A 14,363-nucleotide genomic window follows, 5' to 3' on the forward strand; every position below is an offset into this window, starting at 1 on the left:
ATATGTGTGTTAAAAATAAATAAATTAATTAATTTAAAAAGGATAGGTTTTCAGGACAGCTTAGTACACTACTAAGACCTAATACATGTATATGTATGAACATGTATATAATATACATATATAATTTGTGAATGTGTTGTGACATGGGAGCCACCTGCCAGTGGCTGCTGGAGGTCTAACTCAGATTTGTAGAATGGATCTCTTCATGTGAGAAGATGATGATGATACAAGGAGACTGAGAGTCAGTTGCATTGTCTGACCTCTCTCCTCTTCTCGCTGCCTCCAATTTATTTCATTCCCAAGCCAGGAGGAACATCTGCGAAGGCTGCTTTGCAATTCCTTCAAGTGTTATGATTCACAGCTGTGGAGGCTCTTAGAGAATTGACCTGCCCCTTCACCTAGGTATGGTTCTTAACATGTTTGTGTATGTGTGTATGTACATAATTTTATAATGTCAAGAGGATGTGAGGAAGATCCTTAACATATCGGGTGCTTACAGAATGATATGGACACAAATCACAGACTTGGATGTTTATAATGTACATTGTTGAAGGGAATCCTCACAATGCTGATATAAGAGATCCATAGGCATATTGGGGTTTCTGTCTACTTTAGTGGATGGAGGAAGAATTGACCTCAGAACCAGGAAGCCCTCTGGTTCAAGGTCTTCCTTGGATACATACTGGTGGGGGAAGGCTGTAGCCAGCTTGAACTCAGCTAATGCTACAAATTAAAGATTGATTTATAGGCTTATGAAAGTGATGGAGAAAATGTTAATAAAGTTGATTAAAATCCAGTGTGTTATGCATCTTTGGAAATATTTACCAGTACCTCCTTGCACTGATTATTTGACCTCAGTCAAGTCACTTAATTTCAGTGCCCTAAAACAAGAGTTGTCAGTCTGTACTGTTTGAGGAAGACAGAGATCTCTGTGCCAATGAAATCACATGTGTAGACCAAAAATGATTGTTATTCATTTTGTTCTTTTGGTTATTTTGTTCTGCATTGTTTCATAAAATCATATTTGGCTCTAATCTGGTTTTTTTCAGGCTTTTTACTTGTCTTAAATTCTAGGATTCAAACAAATGGACCTTCTGTTGGTTTTCCATATTTGATGTGCCTGGTAAAACTCAGCTGAGCAACTAAACTAAGTCTACCCCAAGCTTCGTCAGACATTGAAGACTGCCAAGATCATCCAGCACATCCTTGATGTACAAGTTGTCTTGACTTTTGTCTTGTCACTGGACTTCAGCAACTCTGGAAGAGTGAGGCTAATGACTTTGCACCTCTGCCTCACTTAAATTCAATTCACACATGCAAGATAAAACAATCTTGTTAGAGATGTTTTAATTAATTTTAATTAATTAATTTTGTTTTCTTAATATTTTCTTAAGATGTTTTCTTAATTGTTTGCATTACTTACACCTTAATAGTATAGCCAATGAGAATAGAGAAAGCTTTTCTTTGATCGTCATCTTCTGTATAAAAGAATCCTTAGTGGAAACTCTAATTTGAGTTTGTCCTTAGGGCTGTCTCATTATGCATTTGTGTGGTGTTGCATTGCAAGCAAAAACATCCTACAACTCTGTCTCTTAAAGAGTTTTTCTTTCAGATATCAAAATACCTTACAGAGTTGATTTAAGTACTATGTAGAGAATTATGAATCTCTGATCTGGAGAGTCGACAAACTTGGGTTGTGATCCCAGGTTTGCAATTAATCTAATGAGTAAAAGCTGGACAAATCCCTTCTCTCTACTTTGGATCCCATATTCTTCTTCCATAAGTCGAACAAGCTAATTGATGTCTAAGGATGAGCCAAACTAAGATACCACTAGATTGTCTCTAAACTCTCCAGGTGTAAATGACCTGTCACTAAATAGCTGCTTTTGTGACCTCATCACATGGCATCCCTGGTGACCTTTTTGATGAGTTGATTGGAGATGTGGAGCCAGAGATAAGCTCTGCCCTCAGGCTTTTTGGGAGCTATTTGTTGTAGATTTAATGGGAAATGGAAAAGCATAGATTGGGTTCCATCTCTTATGGAAATGAATTTTTTTAGTTTTTGTATTCCAGCATAAAAGTAGACATGGAGAAAAAAAACCACCGTGTATCTTGGAAGACTTTGAAAGAGGAAAGGGGTAACACATCAAAGGTATTAGAAAAGCAAAGAAAAAGAGGTGCTAGATGGGCTTTAAATTTTAAAAAAACATGTATATAAATATATATTGCTTTTATATCACCTTAATTTCCCAATCAGAAATATGCCTTCCAGATTTGCTTAATATACTGAGGCACATCCTCCAAAAAAAAAAAAAAAAAAAAGCTTTTACATTTTAATTATATAACAAGCCCTTTCAATTTTAAAGCATGGATTGTTGTATTATGCATAAGGGTTATGGCTAAGTTTAATTAAAATTTAGTTTCTTTAGTTTGATTAAAAAAAGTAATATCTTTTATGGTTAAGTAGTCAATAGTTTACTTTAAAAAAAATAATAAAATTGCCTGGGTGCACACTGATGGATTGTGCTGCACTCAACCTATGTTCCTAATATATCTTTCCTCCTCCTAGAGAATCATCCTTTTCTAACAATAATCTTTTGCCACTGACCTCCTCCCCATCTGGATCTGAGACCTGAATTTTCTAAGCCAGGGTTTTCCAGAATCTAGGACTGGAGTCCTTTAGGTACTCGATCCACTCATCTTTGAAGCTCCCACTCTAGGGCCCAAAGAAGTTGATCCATCCATCTGTCCTGTCCATCTCTCTCTCTCTCTCTCTCTCTCTCTCTCTCTCTCTCTCTCTCTCTCTCTCTCTTTCTCTCTCTCTCTCTTTCTCATTCTCTCTCTCACTCTCACTCTCTCTCACTCTCTCTCTTTCTCTCTTTCTCTCATCCCCCCCATCTAATGGATTATCATGTGGATTCTGAAATGGACTATGGTTTCAGAGGGCAAAACTAGGACCCATTTGGATAGAAGTTATTCAATTCATATAAATTCTATTCAGTAAATAGAATTTTCTAATATAGCTGTCTAACAATGAGATTGACTATCTTGAGAAGTTAAGAGAGCCCCTTTACTTGAAGTATCTAAGGAAAAGACTCAGATATACTACAGAGGGTTTTTGTGCATGGAATCTCCATATACACAAGATGATCTCTGAAGTCATTTGTTTGTCGAAGTGCCTCCTCTGTGCAGACTCTGTACTGGGTATCGAAGTGCCTCCTCTGTGCAGACTCTGTGCTGGGTATTGTAGAAAATAGAAAGTTTAAAAAAGACTTGGTGTTCACTGTTTAGTGGGGGACATAACTTTCAGAGATATGGCCATATAATGAATAATATGAGATCCTTTATTAGAGAGATTCAAATAAAATGCTTTGTGAGGTTAGTATCTTTATGGAGTTAAAAATTCATGGGAGAGGTAGGATTTGAATTTGTGTGAAAGAATGAGAAGAAGAAAGGCTTGGCTTCCAGGCATATAAAAGAAATGTGACTCTTTTGGTGTATCTTTTGCTCCTGGGATTCTGTAACTTCTGCTTTTAGTAAAAAGAGTAATTTGATAAATTCATTCTTATTACAGTATTACTGACTTAACATGTTAGCTCTGACAAGAACATTTGCATTTTGAAAGAGGTTGCAAAGAGAGTGCCAAGTTTAATCCAAAAGATTGAAATTTACTCCAAATGGTGGAATTTCTGATACTGTAACAGAGGGCATGTTCCAATTAGTGTTCCCCAAAGGGAGGAAACCATACCTTGATCATGTCTCACATAGCATCTCAGTGAGATTTGGTAGCCATAATGATGGATTTGTTCATCATCATTACCCAGTCCTAACAGTTAATAAAAGTGTTTTTTATAATCATTTCATAAAAGAGTTTAATAAACATTTAATAAAAGCTGATTGATTTGAAATGAATTAAGTGCTGATAAGACTGTTTTTTATTGTATTTCCTGTGGATCCTTACAGAAATTTAGTCGTGTTGTTAAAAAGATCATCATCATGCTTCGAGTGTGCAAGATATTTCGTCAGGGCCTCCATGGATTCCGGGAGTGTCAGATCATGCAGGTCGCAGAGAAGGAGAAGCCTATCTTCACTGCATGGGATGTAAGGGAAGGGCCCCTGGGATTTGTTCAGACCTTTCTGCTCCCCTCTAATGTTATTCTTTCAAATAGAGGATAAAAATCCTCAACAGAGGCTGTCTCCCAATGGTTCTATAAGAATGGATTCCTTTCCCAAAGACGCTTTACCTTTAACAACATGGTACAGTGCAAGGATCATTGAATTTAGAATTAAAGGGCATTGCTTCAAATCCTAGCATTGCCATTTGTTGTTATCTATGTGGTCTTGTATAAGTCATTTGGAAACTCTTCATTATCAAATGAGGGTATTGGACTAGATGGCATCTAAAGTCCCTTACAGCTATAAATCTATGGTCTTATGATAATCCAGGTAATAACTGTAGCCTGGGAGGTTCATAAGCAGTTGATTCATTCCTGAGAAATTCTGATCCATGTCATCTTTAAAAATCTATATTCCAAAAAAGATTGTTTGTTTTTGGAAGAAAAGGTGAAAGTTACACAGAGGCATATTTTCAGTTTGATGTAAAAAAAAACAAAACCACACAATTTTAGAGCTATCCCAACAAATATGTTATGCATGTGGAAAAAAGGTCTACAAGACTAATAAAAAGAATGCTGTGTTTTGATCAGGCTACAGTTAGTATCTTTTAGGATGGGAGCTAACAGTTGGTAAATAAAGTATTAGAACACATGTGTGTTTATATTCTGTTGGGTTAAATTTCATTTTGTATGTTCATTAAAAAAATTCTCTTGAATACCTGTACTTGTCAATGGAAGTTAAAATAAAAATTGCATTTAAAAAATCAATCTGAACTGTTGAAAAGTGAAATAGATGACCATGGACTTCCCAGTTATTGGAGGCTTTAGGGAAGGTTCAGAATTCTGTAAATGGGGCAATAGAGAGAGTCAGAGAAAAGGAGACACAATAATGAATCTAACCTTATTTCATAAGTGAACAAATGTACTATCCAGAGAAATGCCTCACCCTAGTTCATATATTTAGTTAGCAGAGCCTATACTTAAACTGAAATTCTCTGGTTCTCAGTCTAATGCTGTACTATATTAGTCTACAGCCACATATAGCTTGTTTCCTCTTGGCATGGTCTTAATAACTAAAATAGGATTGGTTGAAATTATAATCTGAGACATTAAAATTCTATTTCAGGTTAGCCAATACTTCAGCTATCCCCTCCCCAATAATGGATCCAGATATGTTTTTAAAGTATTAAGTACAATTTTAGATATCTTTTTTTCTCACAAATTATTTATGTCTCCACATAAGGAAAATGGGAATGTCAGCATCTGGCTTCTTTTGTTCCATACCAAAAGGTCTTTAACTGCCTTGCAAGCACTCAGGCTAAAAGTCATCAAATATAGGGATAAGGACAAAGTTGTTTTTATTTTTGATAGACAATTCCACCCCTTACCTCCAGAATTGTACAATTGAAACCATCAGGTCAACTTCCCTCCCATTTTTGGAAGGTGTCATGCAACCTTTACTTGAAAGTAGGAATCTATATTCCTTTGGGATCTATACAATACATATGATTCACAATGCTGAAAAAGGATTATAGATTATTCCTCAGTACAAGGGTCTGCCTGCTCTGCTAATATTTCTAGTACGAGCAAGGACTAAGTCTGAAAATTTGTTTTTCTCCCTTTTATTGGCTTTGTGCCTCATCTTCCATGATGAAATGGTTCCCTTCTGTCTTTTTTCTCTAATAATAAGAGCAAAGTCTGTGAGTTTGTGCTTCTCTTTCCTAGTTGATATGGTGAAATGAAAAAGAATTTAGAAGAATTTTCTCAGTCCAGAGCAGAATAAATTCAAAAAGTGAAAATCTGAAGCAGAAATAAGCAATTCAAAAAAAAAAAAAAAAGATTTAGTGCCTCAAGGATTTTCTTATTGACTAGACTAGACTGAGGGTCTGAATCTCAAAAGAATTGAGAGCACTTGGGAGTATAGACCTCTCTACCAAGGAGAAGGCCACAAAGAGCTACAGATGGCAGCATATGCAGAATGAAACAATTTGTTCAGAAGAAGAAAGTTAGGTGCTACAGAGAGAATTTAGCAGAATATCCTAATAGTTTGTGGGAAATGAATTTGGGGTTCAAATTGCTGAGAGGGGAATAATAGAGTACAACTTCTAGGGGAAATTTAGCAATAATTCTAAGCAATAATTCTGTAGCAATAATAATAATTCTAAGCAATAATAATATCATTTTCCTGTAAGAATCCTGTGATCCCCTGACCTTAGAGTACTATTGTTCTAACAATTTGTCAATGATTCTAAAGTCTTCTGGCCTTAGAATAGTTCTACAGTAGTCCTACAAACATTGATGACTGTCTGCTGGTCAATGATAACCAAATCCCTGAGTCCACTCCTCAGTTCTATCTCTGGGCCATAAAATTAGCAAATCAGTGACATGAAAAACTGGATAAATTTGTCTCCTTGCTCTTGGTTCTTTCCTAAATCCTTTTGGAACTTAGCCTGCTTCAATTGGTATTACAATTACAGTAAACTTTGCTCCTTGACTTGGGAAAAAAAGTTTGTGGGAGTGGAGTTCCAACTTCACATCACCAAACCAGTAAAGATAATCAATACCTCCAAGTGGCGAAGCAGCAACATGAGAAATAAAATGGCATTACAGAGGGTATGACTTTAGTAGCATGAATTGCTTTGATAATGCTTGTTTACTATGTTTTTTTTTTTCTGTGTGCTCTCTCTTGCACAATTGTGATAATTTGTGTATATAGTAGATGGGAAAGGGAATATATTCATTATTGTTGCTGTTATCAGTATTTTGTTATACTATTAAATACTTCTTTGACCTAGTATGTTCTGGTTGGTCTAGTAAAAGAAAATATGTGATGGCTTGTGAACTACGGTTAAATAGTGGGTGTTGATTCAAATAGTGGAAAACTAGAAGTAGCTTTCAGGGGGGGTCATAAGTAAGGACAGCTTGGGCTACATTGGTGGTTTACTTGGTTTTACTTTTTTAGGGATACTCATCTAGCATTTTAAGAATACCCCTTTTCCTTTTCTTTTTAACATTTTTAAAAATTTTGAGTTCCAAATTATGTTCTTCCCTCCTTTGAGAAGACAAGCAATATAGTGATCATACATGTGGATTCATATGAAACATATTCCTACATTGGCCATGTTGGGGAAAAGAAGCAAAAAAAGCAAAAACAATAAAGTAAAAAAAGTATGCTTTGATCTCTCTGGAGGTAGATAGCATTTTTTTATATCATGGCTCCTTTGGTGTTCTCTTAATCAGAGTAGCTAAATCTTTCAGAATTGATCATCATATTATTTTTGCTAAGGCAATTGGGGTTAAGTGACTTGCCCAGGGTCACACAGCTAAGAAGTATTAATTGCCTGAGGCCAGATCACATTTGAACTCAGGTCTTCCTGACTTCAGGGCTGGTGCTCTATCTACTGCCCCACCTAGCTGCCCCGATCATCCTTATATTATTGCTGTGAACAATATTCTCCTGGTTTTACTAACTTCATTTTGCATCAGTTCCTATGTCTTCCAGGGTTTTTCTGAAATCATGTTTGTCATTTCTTATAGTACAATAGTATTTTATCACAATCATTATTACAAATTTGTTCAATCATTCCTCAATTGATGAGCATTCTTTTAGTTTCTAATTCTTTGTCACCAAAAAAGTTGCTATATTTTTGTAGAAATAGATTCTTCCCTCCCCCTTTTTTTTGATCTCTTTGGATATAGATCTAGTGGTAGTCTTGTTGAGACAAAGGATATACAGAGTTTTTATCACCCTTTGCACGTAATTCAAATTGTTCTCTACAATGGTTAGAATGATTCACAACTCCATCAACAATGCATATTAATGTTTCTATTTTTCCACATTCTCTCCAATATTTATCATTTTTCTGTAAGAATGATTTTAAGATTTTTTTCTCTTTTTCTAAGTTGTGATTGGACAATCTGATTTTCTAATGTGATTTTTACAAAATCAGGCTAATTGTTTTGGTCTAATAACATTATACCATTGTGTGCAAAGTGCATGGAAGTAGTTTTTGGCTACACATTATGATCAGTGCTTTTTCATAGGAATTAACCAGCACTGAGCCGCCTTTTGGCAAAAGAAACATCTTTTGACTATTCTGATATATATGGCCTTTCCACTATGTGTAGGACTGTAATGGGCTGAAACTTGAGTTGATGCACTGAGGTCCCAAGCATGTGAGGCTAAATAGTAATTGGACAATACTCTATTAATATATGCTTGGAGAAAGAATGGCCCCTGCCCACTCTTTGTGCAAATTCTGATGTATTGTATAGGAAATGATGTAGGGACGATTTTGGTGGGTGGAGAAAGAGGGCGGAGAGAGAGGCAGAGAGAACTGCTGGCCAGGTTTTGTTGTGGCCACTCACATTCCGATCGCCATCCCCCTTCAACTCCACAAAGAATAAAGATCGAAGATTTTCTCTTAACCTGAATTCCTGATTCCAGCTGATTTTAAAATATGCGGTCATCACATAGGACCCTTTGGAAGATGAATGAAAGAACTATGAAGTGCTTACTATGTGTGAATATTGTGTCAACTATAGGGTTTACAAATAGAGAAAAAAAGACAGAACATGAAATTCATGTTCTAATTGGGGAGATAAGCATAAAAGCTTTATATATATATATATATATATATATATATATATATATATATATATATATATATGTGTGTGTATATATGAAATTAGAAGGCAGAAAGATGCCATGATCTTTAGGGGCATTGGCAAACTAGAGGATAGTGTTATCTTCACCATTTCTACTGAGATGATCCAATCCATTTCTGATATTGAACCGTTTGGTAGTGGCAAGGATTTTGGTAATGAGAACTTTTCTGTTCCATGGCTATGTTTGCTGAGGAAGTAGAGGCTATAGTATTCCTGAAAGCATTTATTAGGTCACATCTTTATAAGACTGATTCTTAGACTGATGGCTCAAGGATGATGGATCTACACATGCTGCTGAATTGCCAGCTGATAGTATTGTAAATACTGATGATAGCTTGTCAATCTTTTTTTTTTTCCCCTCCATTTCAAGATGGCTGCAACATCATATTGCTTGTTTAAAAAAAAAAAAAAAAAACAACAAAAACTAGCTTGCTTATCACTGCCCTCTTATAAGCTTTCTTCTATATATTTTAAAAATATTTCAATGGCACTTTTTTTTTTAGCATCCTTGATGATAATCTCCTTTCCCCTTCAATTAGAAATTGAGAGGAAAGGGCAGCTAGGTGGTACAGCAAATGGAGCACTGGAGTCAGGAGGATCTGAATTCAAATCTGATCTCAGACACTTGGAAGGTATTAGTTGTGTAACCCTGAGCAAGTCACTTAACCCCAATTTCTGAAAAGAAAAAAAAGATTTTTTAAAAAAGTACTGGTAATGAACAAGTTAATGAATTAGAAAAATAAATCCACAAAGTGGCCATCCAAAAGTATATAATGTTTTCTGCATTGTTTCTCTCACCTATGAAGTAATAAATAACTCTGGACCTCTGAAACCATGGACAACTGGTCAGATCTGACATTGATCATGGCTCTTAGGTCTTTCAAAATTTGTGTTTCTGTTCCTTTTATAAATTATGAAATAGTATATTTTGTGGTATCTTATGTCACAATATTATTCTATTGCATTTATATGCCCTAATTTGATCATCTATTTCTCTTATCATATAAAAGGCAAACTAAATAAAGCATCCTCTTAGATTCTACTTTAAAAAAATCCTTCAGGAACAGAAAGTTATGCTTATGACTCTTCCTTGGTATCATCCGCTCTCTTAACATTGCCGCTCCCCATCCTTGCTCATTTTTAACTTCTTATTTATTTTGTGGTTTAATTTATCTAGTTCTGAAAGAGCAAGGTTGAGATCTCCCACTATTATAATTTTGCTGTCTGTTTCTTCTTGCAGCTCTCAACTTCTCCTTTAGGAATTTAGATGCTATACTACTTGGTGCATATATATTTAATATTGATATTGCTTCATTATCTATGGTACCCTTTAGCAAGATATAATTTCCTTCCTTATCTCTTTTAATTAGATCCATTTTTGCTTTTGCTTGATCTGAGATCAGGGTGGCTAACCCTGCTTTTTTTTACTTCACCTGAAGCGTAAAAGATTCTGCTCCAGCCTTTTACCTTTACTTTGTATGTATCACTCTGCTTTAAATGTGTTTCTTGTAAACAATATGTTGTGGGATTCTGGCTTTTAATTTACTCTGCTGTCTGCTTCTACTTTATGGGAGAGTTCAGCCCATTCACATTTACAGTTAAAATTACTAATTCTGTATTTCCTGCCATCTTATTATCCCCAGATTATACTTTTCTTGTTCCTTTTCCCCTTTCCCTCCTCCCCAGTATTTAACTCATAAGGCACCACTTGTCTCAAGCATTTAGAATTGCTCCCTCTTTTAGAGTCTCTCCCCCTTATACCTTTCCCCTACTATTTCTGTTTTCTCTTCTATTTAGCCTACCTCTTCGCTTTTTGCCTTTCCCCTCCCTCTTTTCAATAAGGTGAGAGAAGTTTCTCTGTAAACCAAATATGTCTAATATTTTCTTTTTGAGCCAAATCTGATGAGAGTAAGATTCACACAATGTTCATTCCCCTCCTTTCTTTCCCTTAATGTAATAGGTTTCCTTTGCTTCTTTGTGAGATGTAATTTCCCTCATTTTACCTCCACTTTTCCCTTTTTCTGGTACAATCCCCTTCCCACCTCTAGTTCCTTTTTTATATTATAATAGTAAAATCAAATTATACATGCACAAATTATACATGTATATCCATAAGAGAAATATAATTCTCAAGAGTTCTTTTTACCTTTTTATGCTTGAGTCCTATATTTGGAGGTCAATTTTTTTGTTTAGCTCTGGTCTTTTCATCAGAAATAAATGGAATTCACCTGTTTCATCTAATGCCCATCTTCTTCCCTGGAAGAAAATGCTCAGTTTAGCAAGGTAGTTTATTCTTGGCTGCATTCCAAGTTTCTTTGCCTTTCAGAATATCAGATTCCAGGCCCTTCAATCCTTTAAGGTGGAAGTTGCTAAATCCTGGGTGATAATTATTGTGTGTCCTCAGTGTTTGAAATGTTTTTTTCTGGCTGCTTGTAATATTTTTTCTTTGGTGTGATAGTTCTGAAATTTAGCCATGATATTCCTTGGAGTTTTAATTTTGGGGTTTCTTTCAGGAGGTGTTCTGTGAATTCTTTCAATGGATATTTTACCTTCTGATTCTATGACATCAGGTCAGTTCTCTTTGATGATTTCCTGAAAAATAGTGTCTAGGCTCTTTTTTTTATCATGATTTTTAGGGAGTCCAATAATCCTTAGATTGTTTCTTCTAGATTTATTTTCCAGGTCAGTTGTTTTCCCAAGTAGATATTTTACATTTTTTCTAATTTTTCATTTTTTTTTTTTGTTTTGCTTGACTGATTCTTGATGACTCAAGTCATTCTATTTCTTCAATTCTGATTTTTAGTGAATTATTTTCTTTATTTACTTTTTTTACTTCTTTTTGTATTTGTCCAATTGAGTTTTTAAATGAGTTGTTTTGTTCTATGGAATTTTTTCCATTTCAAAAATTCTAGTTTTTTAAGGAATTTTCTTTTTCCACTTCATAAATTCTGTTTTCCTGGGAGTTATTTATCTTTTCCAATTCACAAATTCTGTTTTCCTAGGAGTTATTTACCTTTTCCATTTCACAAATTCTATTTTTCAGGGAGTTTTCTTTTTCCACTTTATCAAATCTTTTAATGAGTTATATGCCTTTTCCAAACTCTCTTTCAGAGTTTTCCTTTCCTTTCCCCATTTTTCTTCTCTCTTTTGAGATCCTTTTAAATTTTTTTTAGGAGAGCCTTGTGTGATGGGGAGCAGATTATATCATTCTTTGGAGCTTCATCTGGAGACAATCTGCTGTTAATCTCTTCAGGGTTTGAAATCTGTTCTCTTTCACCACAGAAACTATTTATAGTTAGAATTCTCTTTGCCTTTTTACTCATTTTAAAAAAAAAGTTGGGATCTGCTTTTAGGGAAAGGGAGGTTTTCCAAGCTTCCTCTACAGGCACAGCAAAGTGGCAGCAGCTGCGCTGGAATCATGCTGACTCACTCCGGGTGCTGGGTGGGAGTGGCAAGGTCCTGTGAAACTCCATTTGGGTTCACTATTTACCTTTTGTGTTTGTGTTGGATGTGTTATAACTTCTCTGCTTATCTACTGGCTTGCAACCAGGGCAGAGTAGCTAACACTGTAGTAGAATTCTCCCTATAGATTCTCCACCACACTGAGTCTTCACCATCCTGGGGGAGACCACACCCTACCCCATTCTGCACAGTGTGTGCTGGCATCCTGTGCCTGGCCTCCCTCCCTGCCCAACCAAAACAGACCTTTTCTGGCAATCTTTGAAATTATCTTTTGTTAATTGGCTACACTCCCAATATTTGTGAATTCTGTGAGTCTAGAACTAATTCAGAGGCTAAATTTGGTAATTAGTTGAGGGTCCAAGGACATCAGAAAGCATGTGTCCTCTCCATCATCTTGGCGGCGCCCTTTCCTCCCCCCCCCCCAAATATTTTTTGACTCAGAATCATTGATGCCTATTTTAGTTTTCAAGAAGTCTGCTACTTAGGATTTATCATTTTCCCTTCTAAGTTATTTATTTTCCTTCCCTTCCCTCAATAGCTTAAAAAAATTCTCTTGTTTTATGGTAGGTATTTTATATAGTCCTTGTGTTAAGTCCATTTTTCTTTGGGTCTCTCTGCTTGTAGTTGTATAGTATTACTCTCACCTTCTTTGGGGCAATTTCTAGATATGCAATTATTTTTTTGTTTTCTTTGCTTTATTCATTTCTTAAATTTTCTTGAATTTGTGTTTTGTGCCACAACTAAGCTATGCTTTGGGGTAGGATGATCAGTTCTTTTTGGTTTTATTCTGGTATTCTTGGGGACCTGCACTGATTTCAATCTCCTGGAGTTAGATTTGCCCACCTCTCTGCCTCCTCTCCCCCCTCCCCCCCAATCTTTGAGATATGGAGCATCAAATCTTTGAGGTCCTCTACTGGAGTGTTAGAAAATCTCATAGTCCCTGGGTCTGGGAGGATCCTGGTCTGAGAACTGATTCACTGTGTTAAGTCATTCCCCATTACTATTTCACTCTTGTATAGGCCACTAAGATAAGAGAGATCAATTTATTTCAATCAGACTATCTTGAAGAACATAAGGGAGAGAAAAAGGAACCATGTATAGATCCTCTCCTTCACATATAGTTTAAACGAATTTAGATATAATTATTTAAAAAAAGAATTTAGGAACAGTGGAAAAGGCAGAATGCTTTTGCATCCCTTAAAAAGGACTTTTCCAGAGACACCAAGGTCTCTGCTACAGATATGGATTAGATGGCCACATTTGTGTTAGGCATGCTAGAAAGGAAAATCTAGAATTTGCCAGAAGTTGAATGGTTTCCTTATTCATAAAATTAAAAGGATAGATGCAATAGTTTATAAGGTCCTTTTCAGCTCTAAATATATAATCCTATGAATCTAGTAGACCAACATCGAAAGATGGACATGGAAGATTCAAGCTATTGCAGGTTCTGAAGACCCTAAAATCTGTCCCAACCAATTCCTGGGTCTTTTCTGTCTAAAAACACAATACTCTGTATAGAAATGACAGCAAAGATAGAAGATGCAGAGTATTCTACAGTGTTGGATCATGGGTTCAAGTGAAAATGCTTTTCTATTTATGAAAAATAATTCTATTTTTTTCACTTTTTATAATCATAATTTTTTCTGGATTTAAAATTTTTTTTAAATTTTAATAACCTTTTATTTACAGGTTATATGAGTAACTTTACAGCATTGACAACTGCCAAACCTCTTGTTCCAATTTTTCCCCTCCTTCCCCCCAACCCCCTCCCCCAAATGGCAGGATGACCAGTAGATGTTAAATATATTAAAATATAAATTAGATACAAATAAGTATACATGACCAAACCGTTATTTTGTTGTACAAAAAGAATCGGACTCTGAAATATTGTACAATTAGCCTGTGAAGGAAATCAAAAATGCAGGTGGGCAAAAATATAGGGATTGGGAATTCATTGTAATGGTTTTTAGTCATCTTCCAGAGTTCTTTTGCTGGGCATAGCTGCTTGAGTTCATTACTGCTCCATTGGAACTGATTTGGTTCATCTCATTGCTGAGGATGGCCAGGTCCATCAGAATTGGTCATCATATAGTATTGTTGTTGAAGTATATAATGATC

At 35.6% G+C, this 14,363-nt stretch overlaps 1 protein-coding gene across 4 annotated transcripts in view; it reads left to right on the top strand.

Annotated features, from left to right (window-relative positions):
* The first annotated feature begins 1,949 nt into the window (after positions 1-1,949).
* Positions 1,950-14,363, top strand: part of CNBD2 (cyclic nucleotide binding domain containing 2) — an 85,776-nt gene continuing 73,362 nt past the window's right edge. For all 4 annotated transcript variants that reach the window (XM_031953930.1, XM_031953931.1, XM_031953932.1 and 1 more), the window contains exons 1-2: positions 1,950-2,152; positions 3,964-4,101. In XM_031953930.1, the coding sequence (XP_031809790.1) occupies positions 2,087-2,152; positions 3,964-4,101 (204 nt within the window). In that variant the 5' untranslated portion in view covers positions 1,950-2,086. The remainder of the gene's footprint in view (positions 2,153-3,963; positions 4,102-14,363) is intronic.

The sequence above is a fragment of the Sarcophilus harrisii genome, chromosome 2 (genome assembly GCF_902635505.1).
Source record: "Sarcophilus harrisii chromosome 2, mSarHar1.11, whole genome shotgun sequence".
Classification (NCBI taxonomy): Eukaryota; Metazoa; Chordata; class Mammalia; order Dasyuromorphia; family Dasyuridae; genus Sarcophilus; species Sarcophilus harrisii.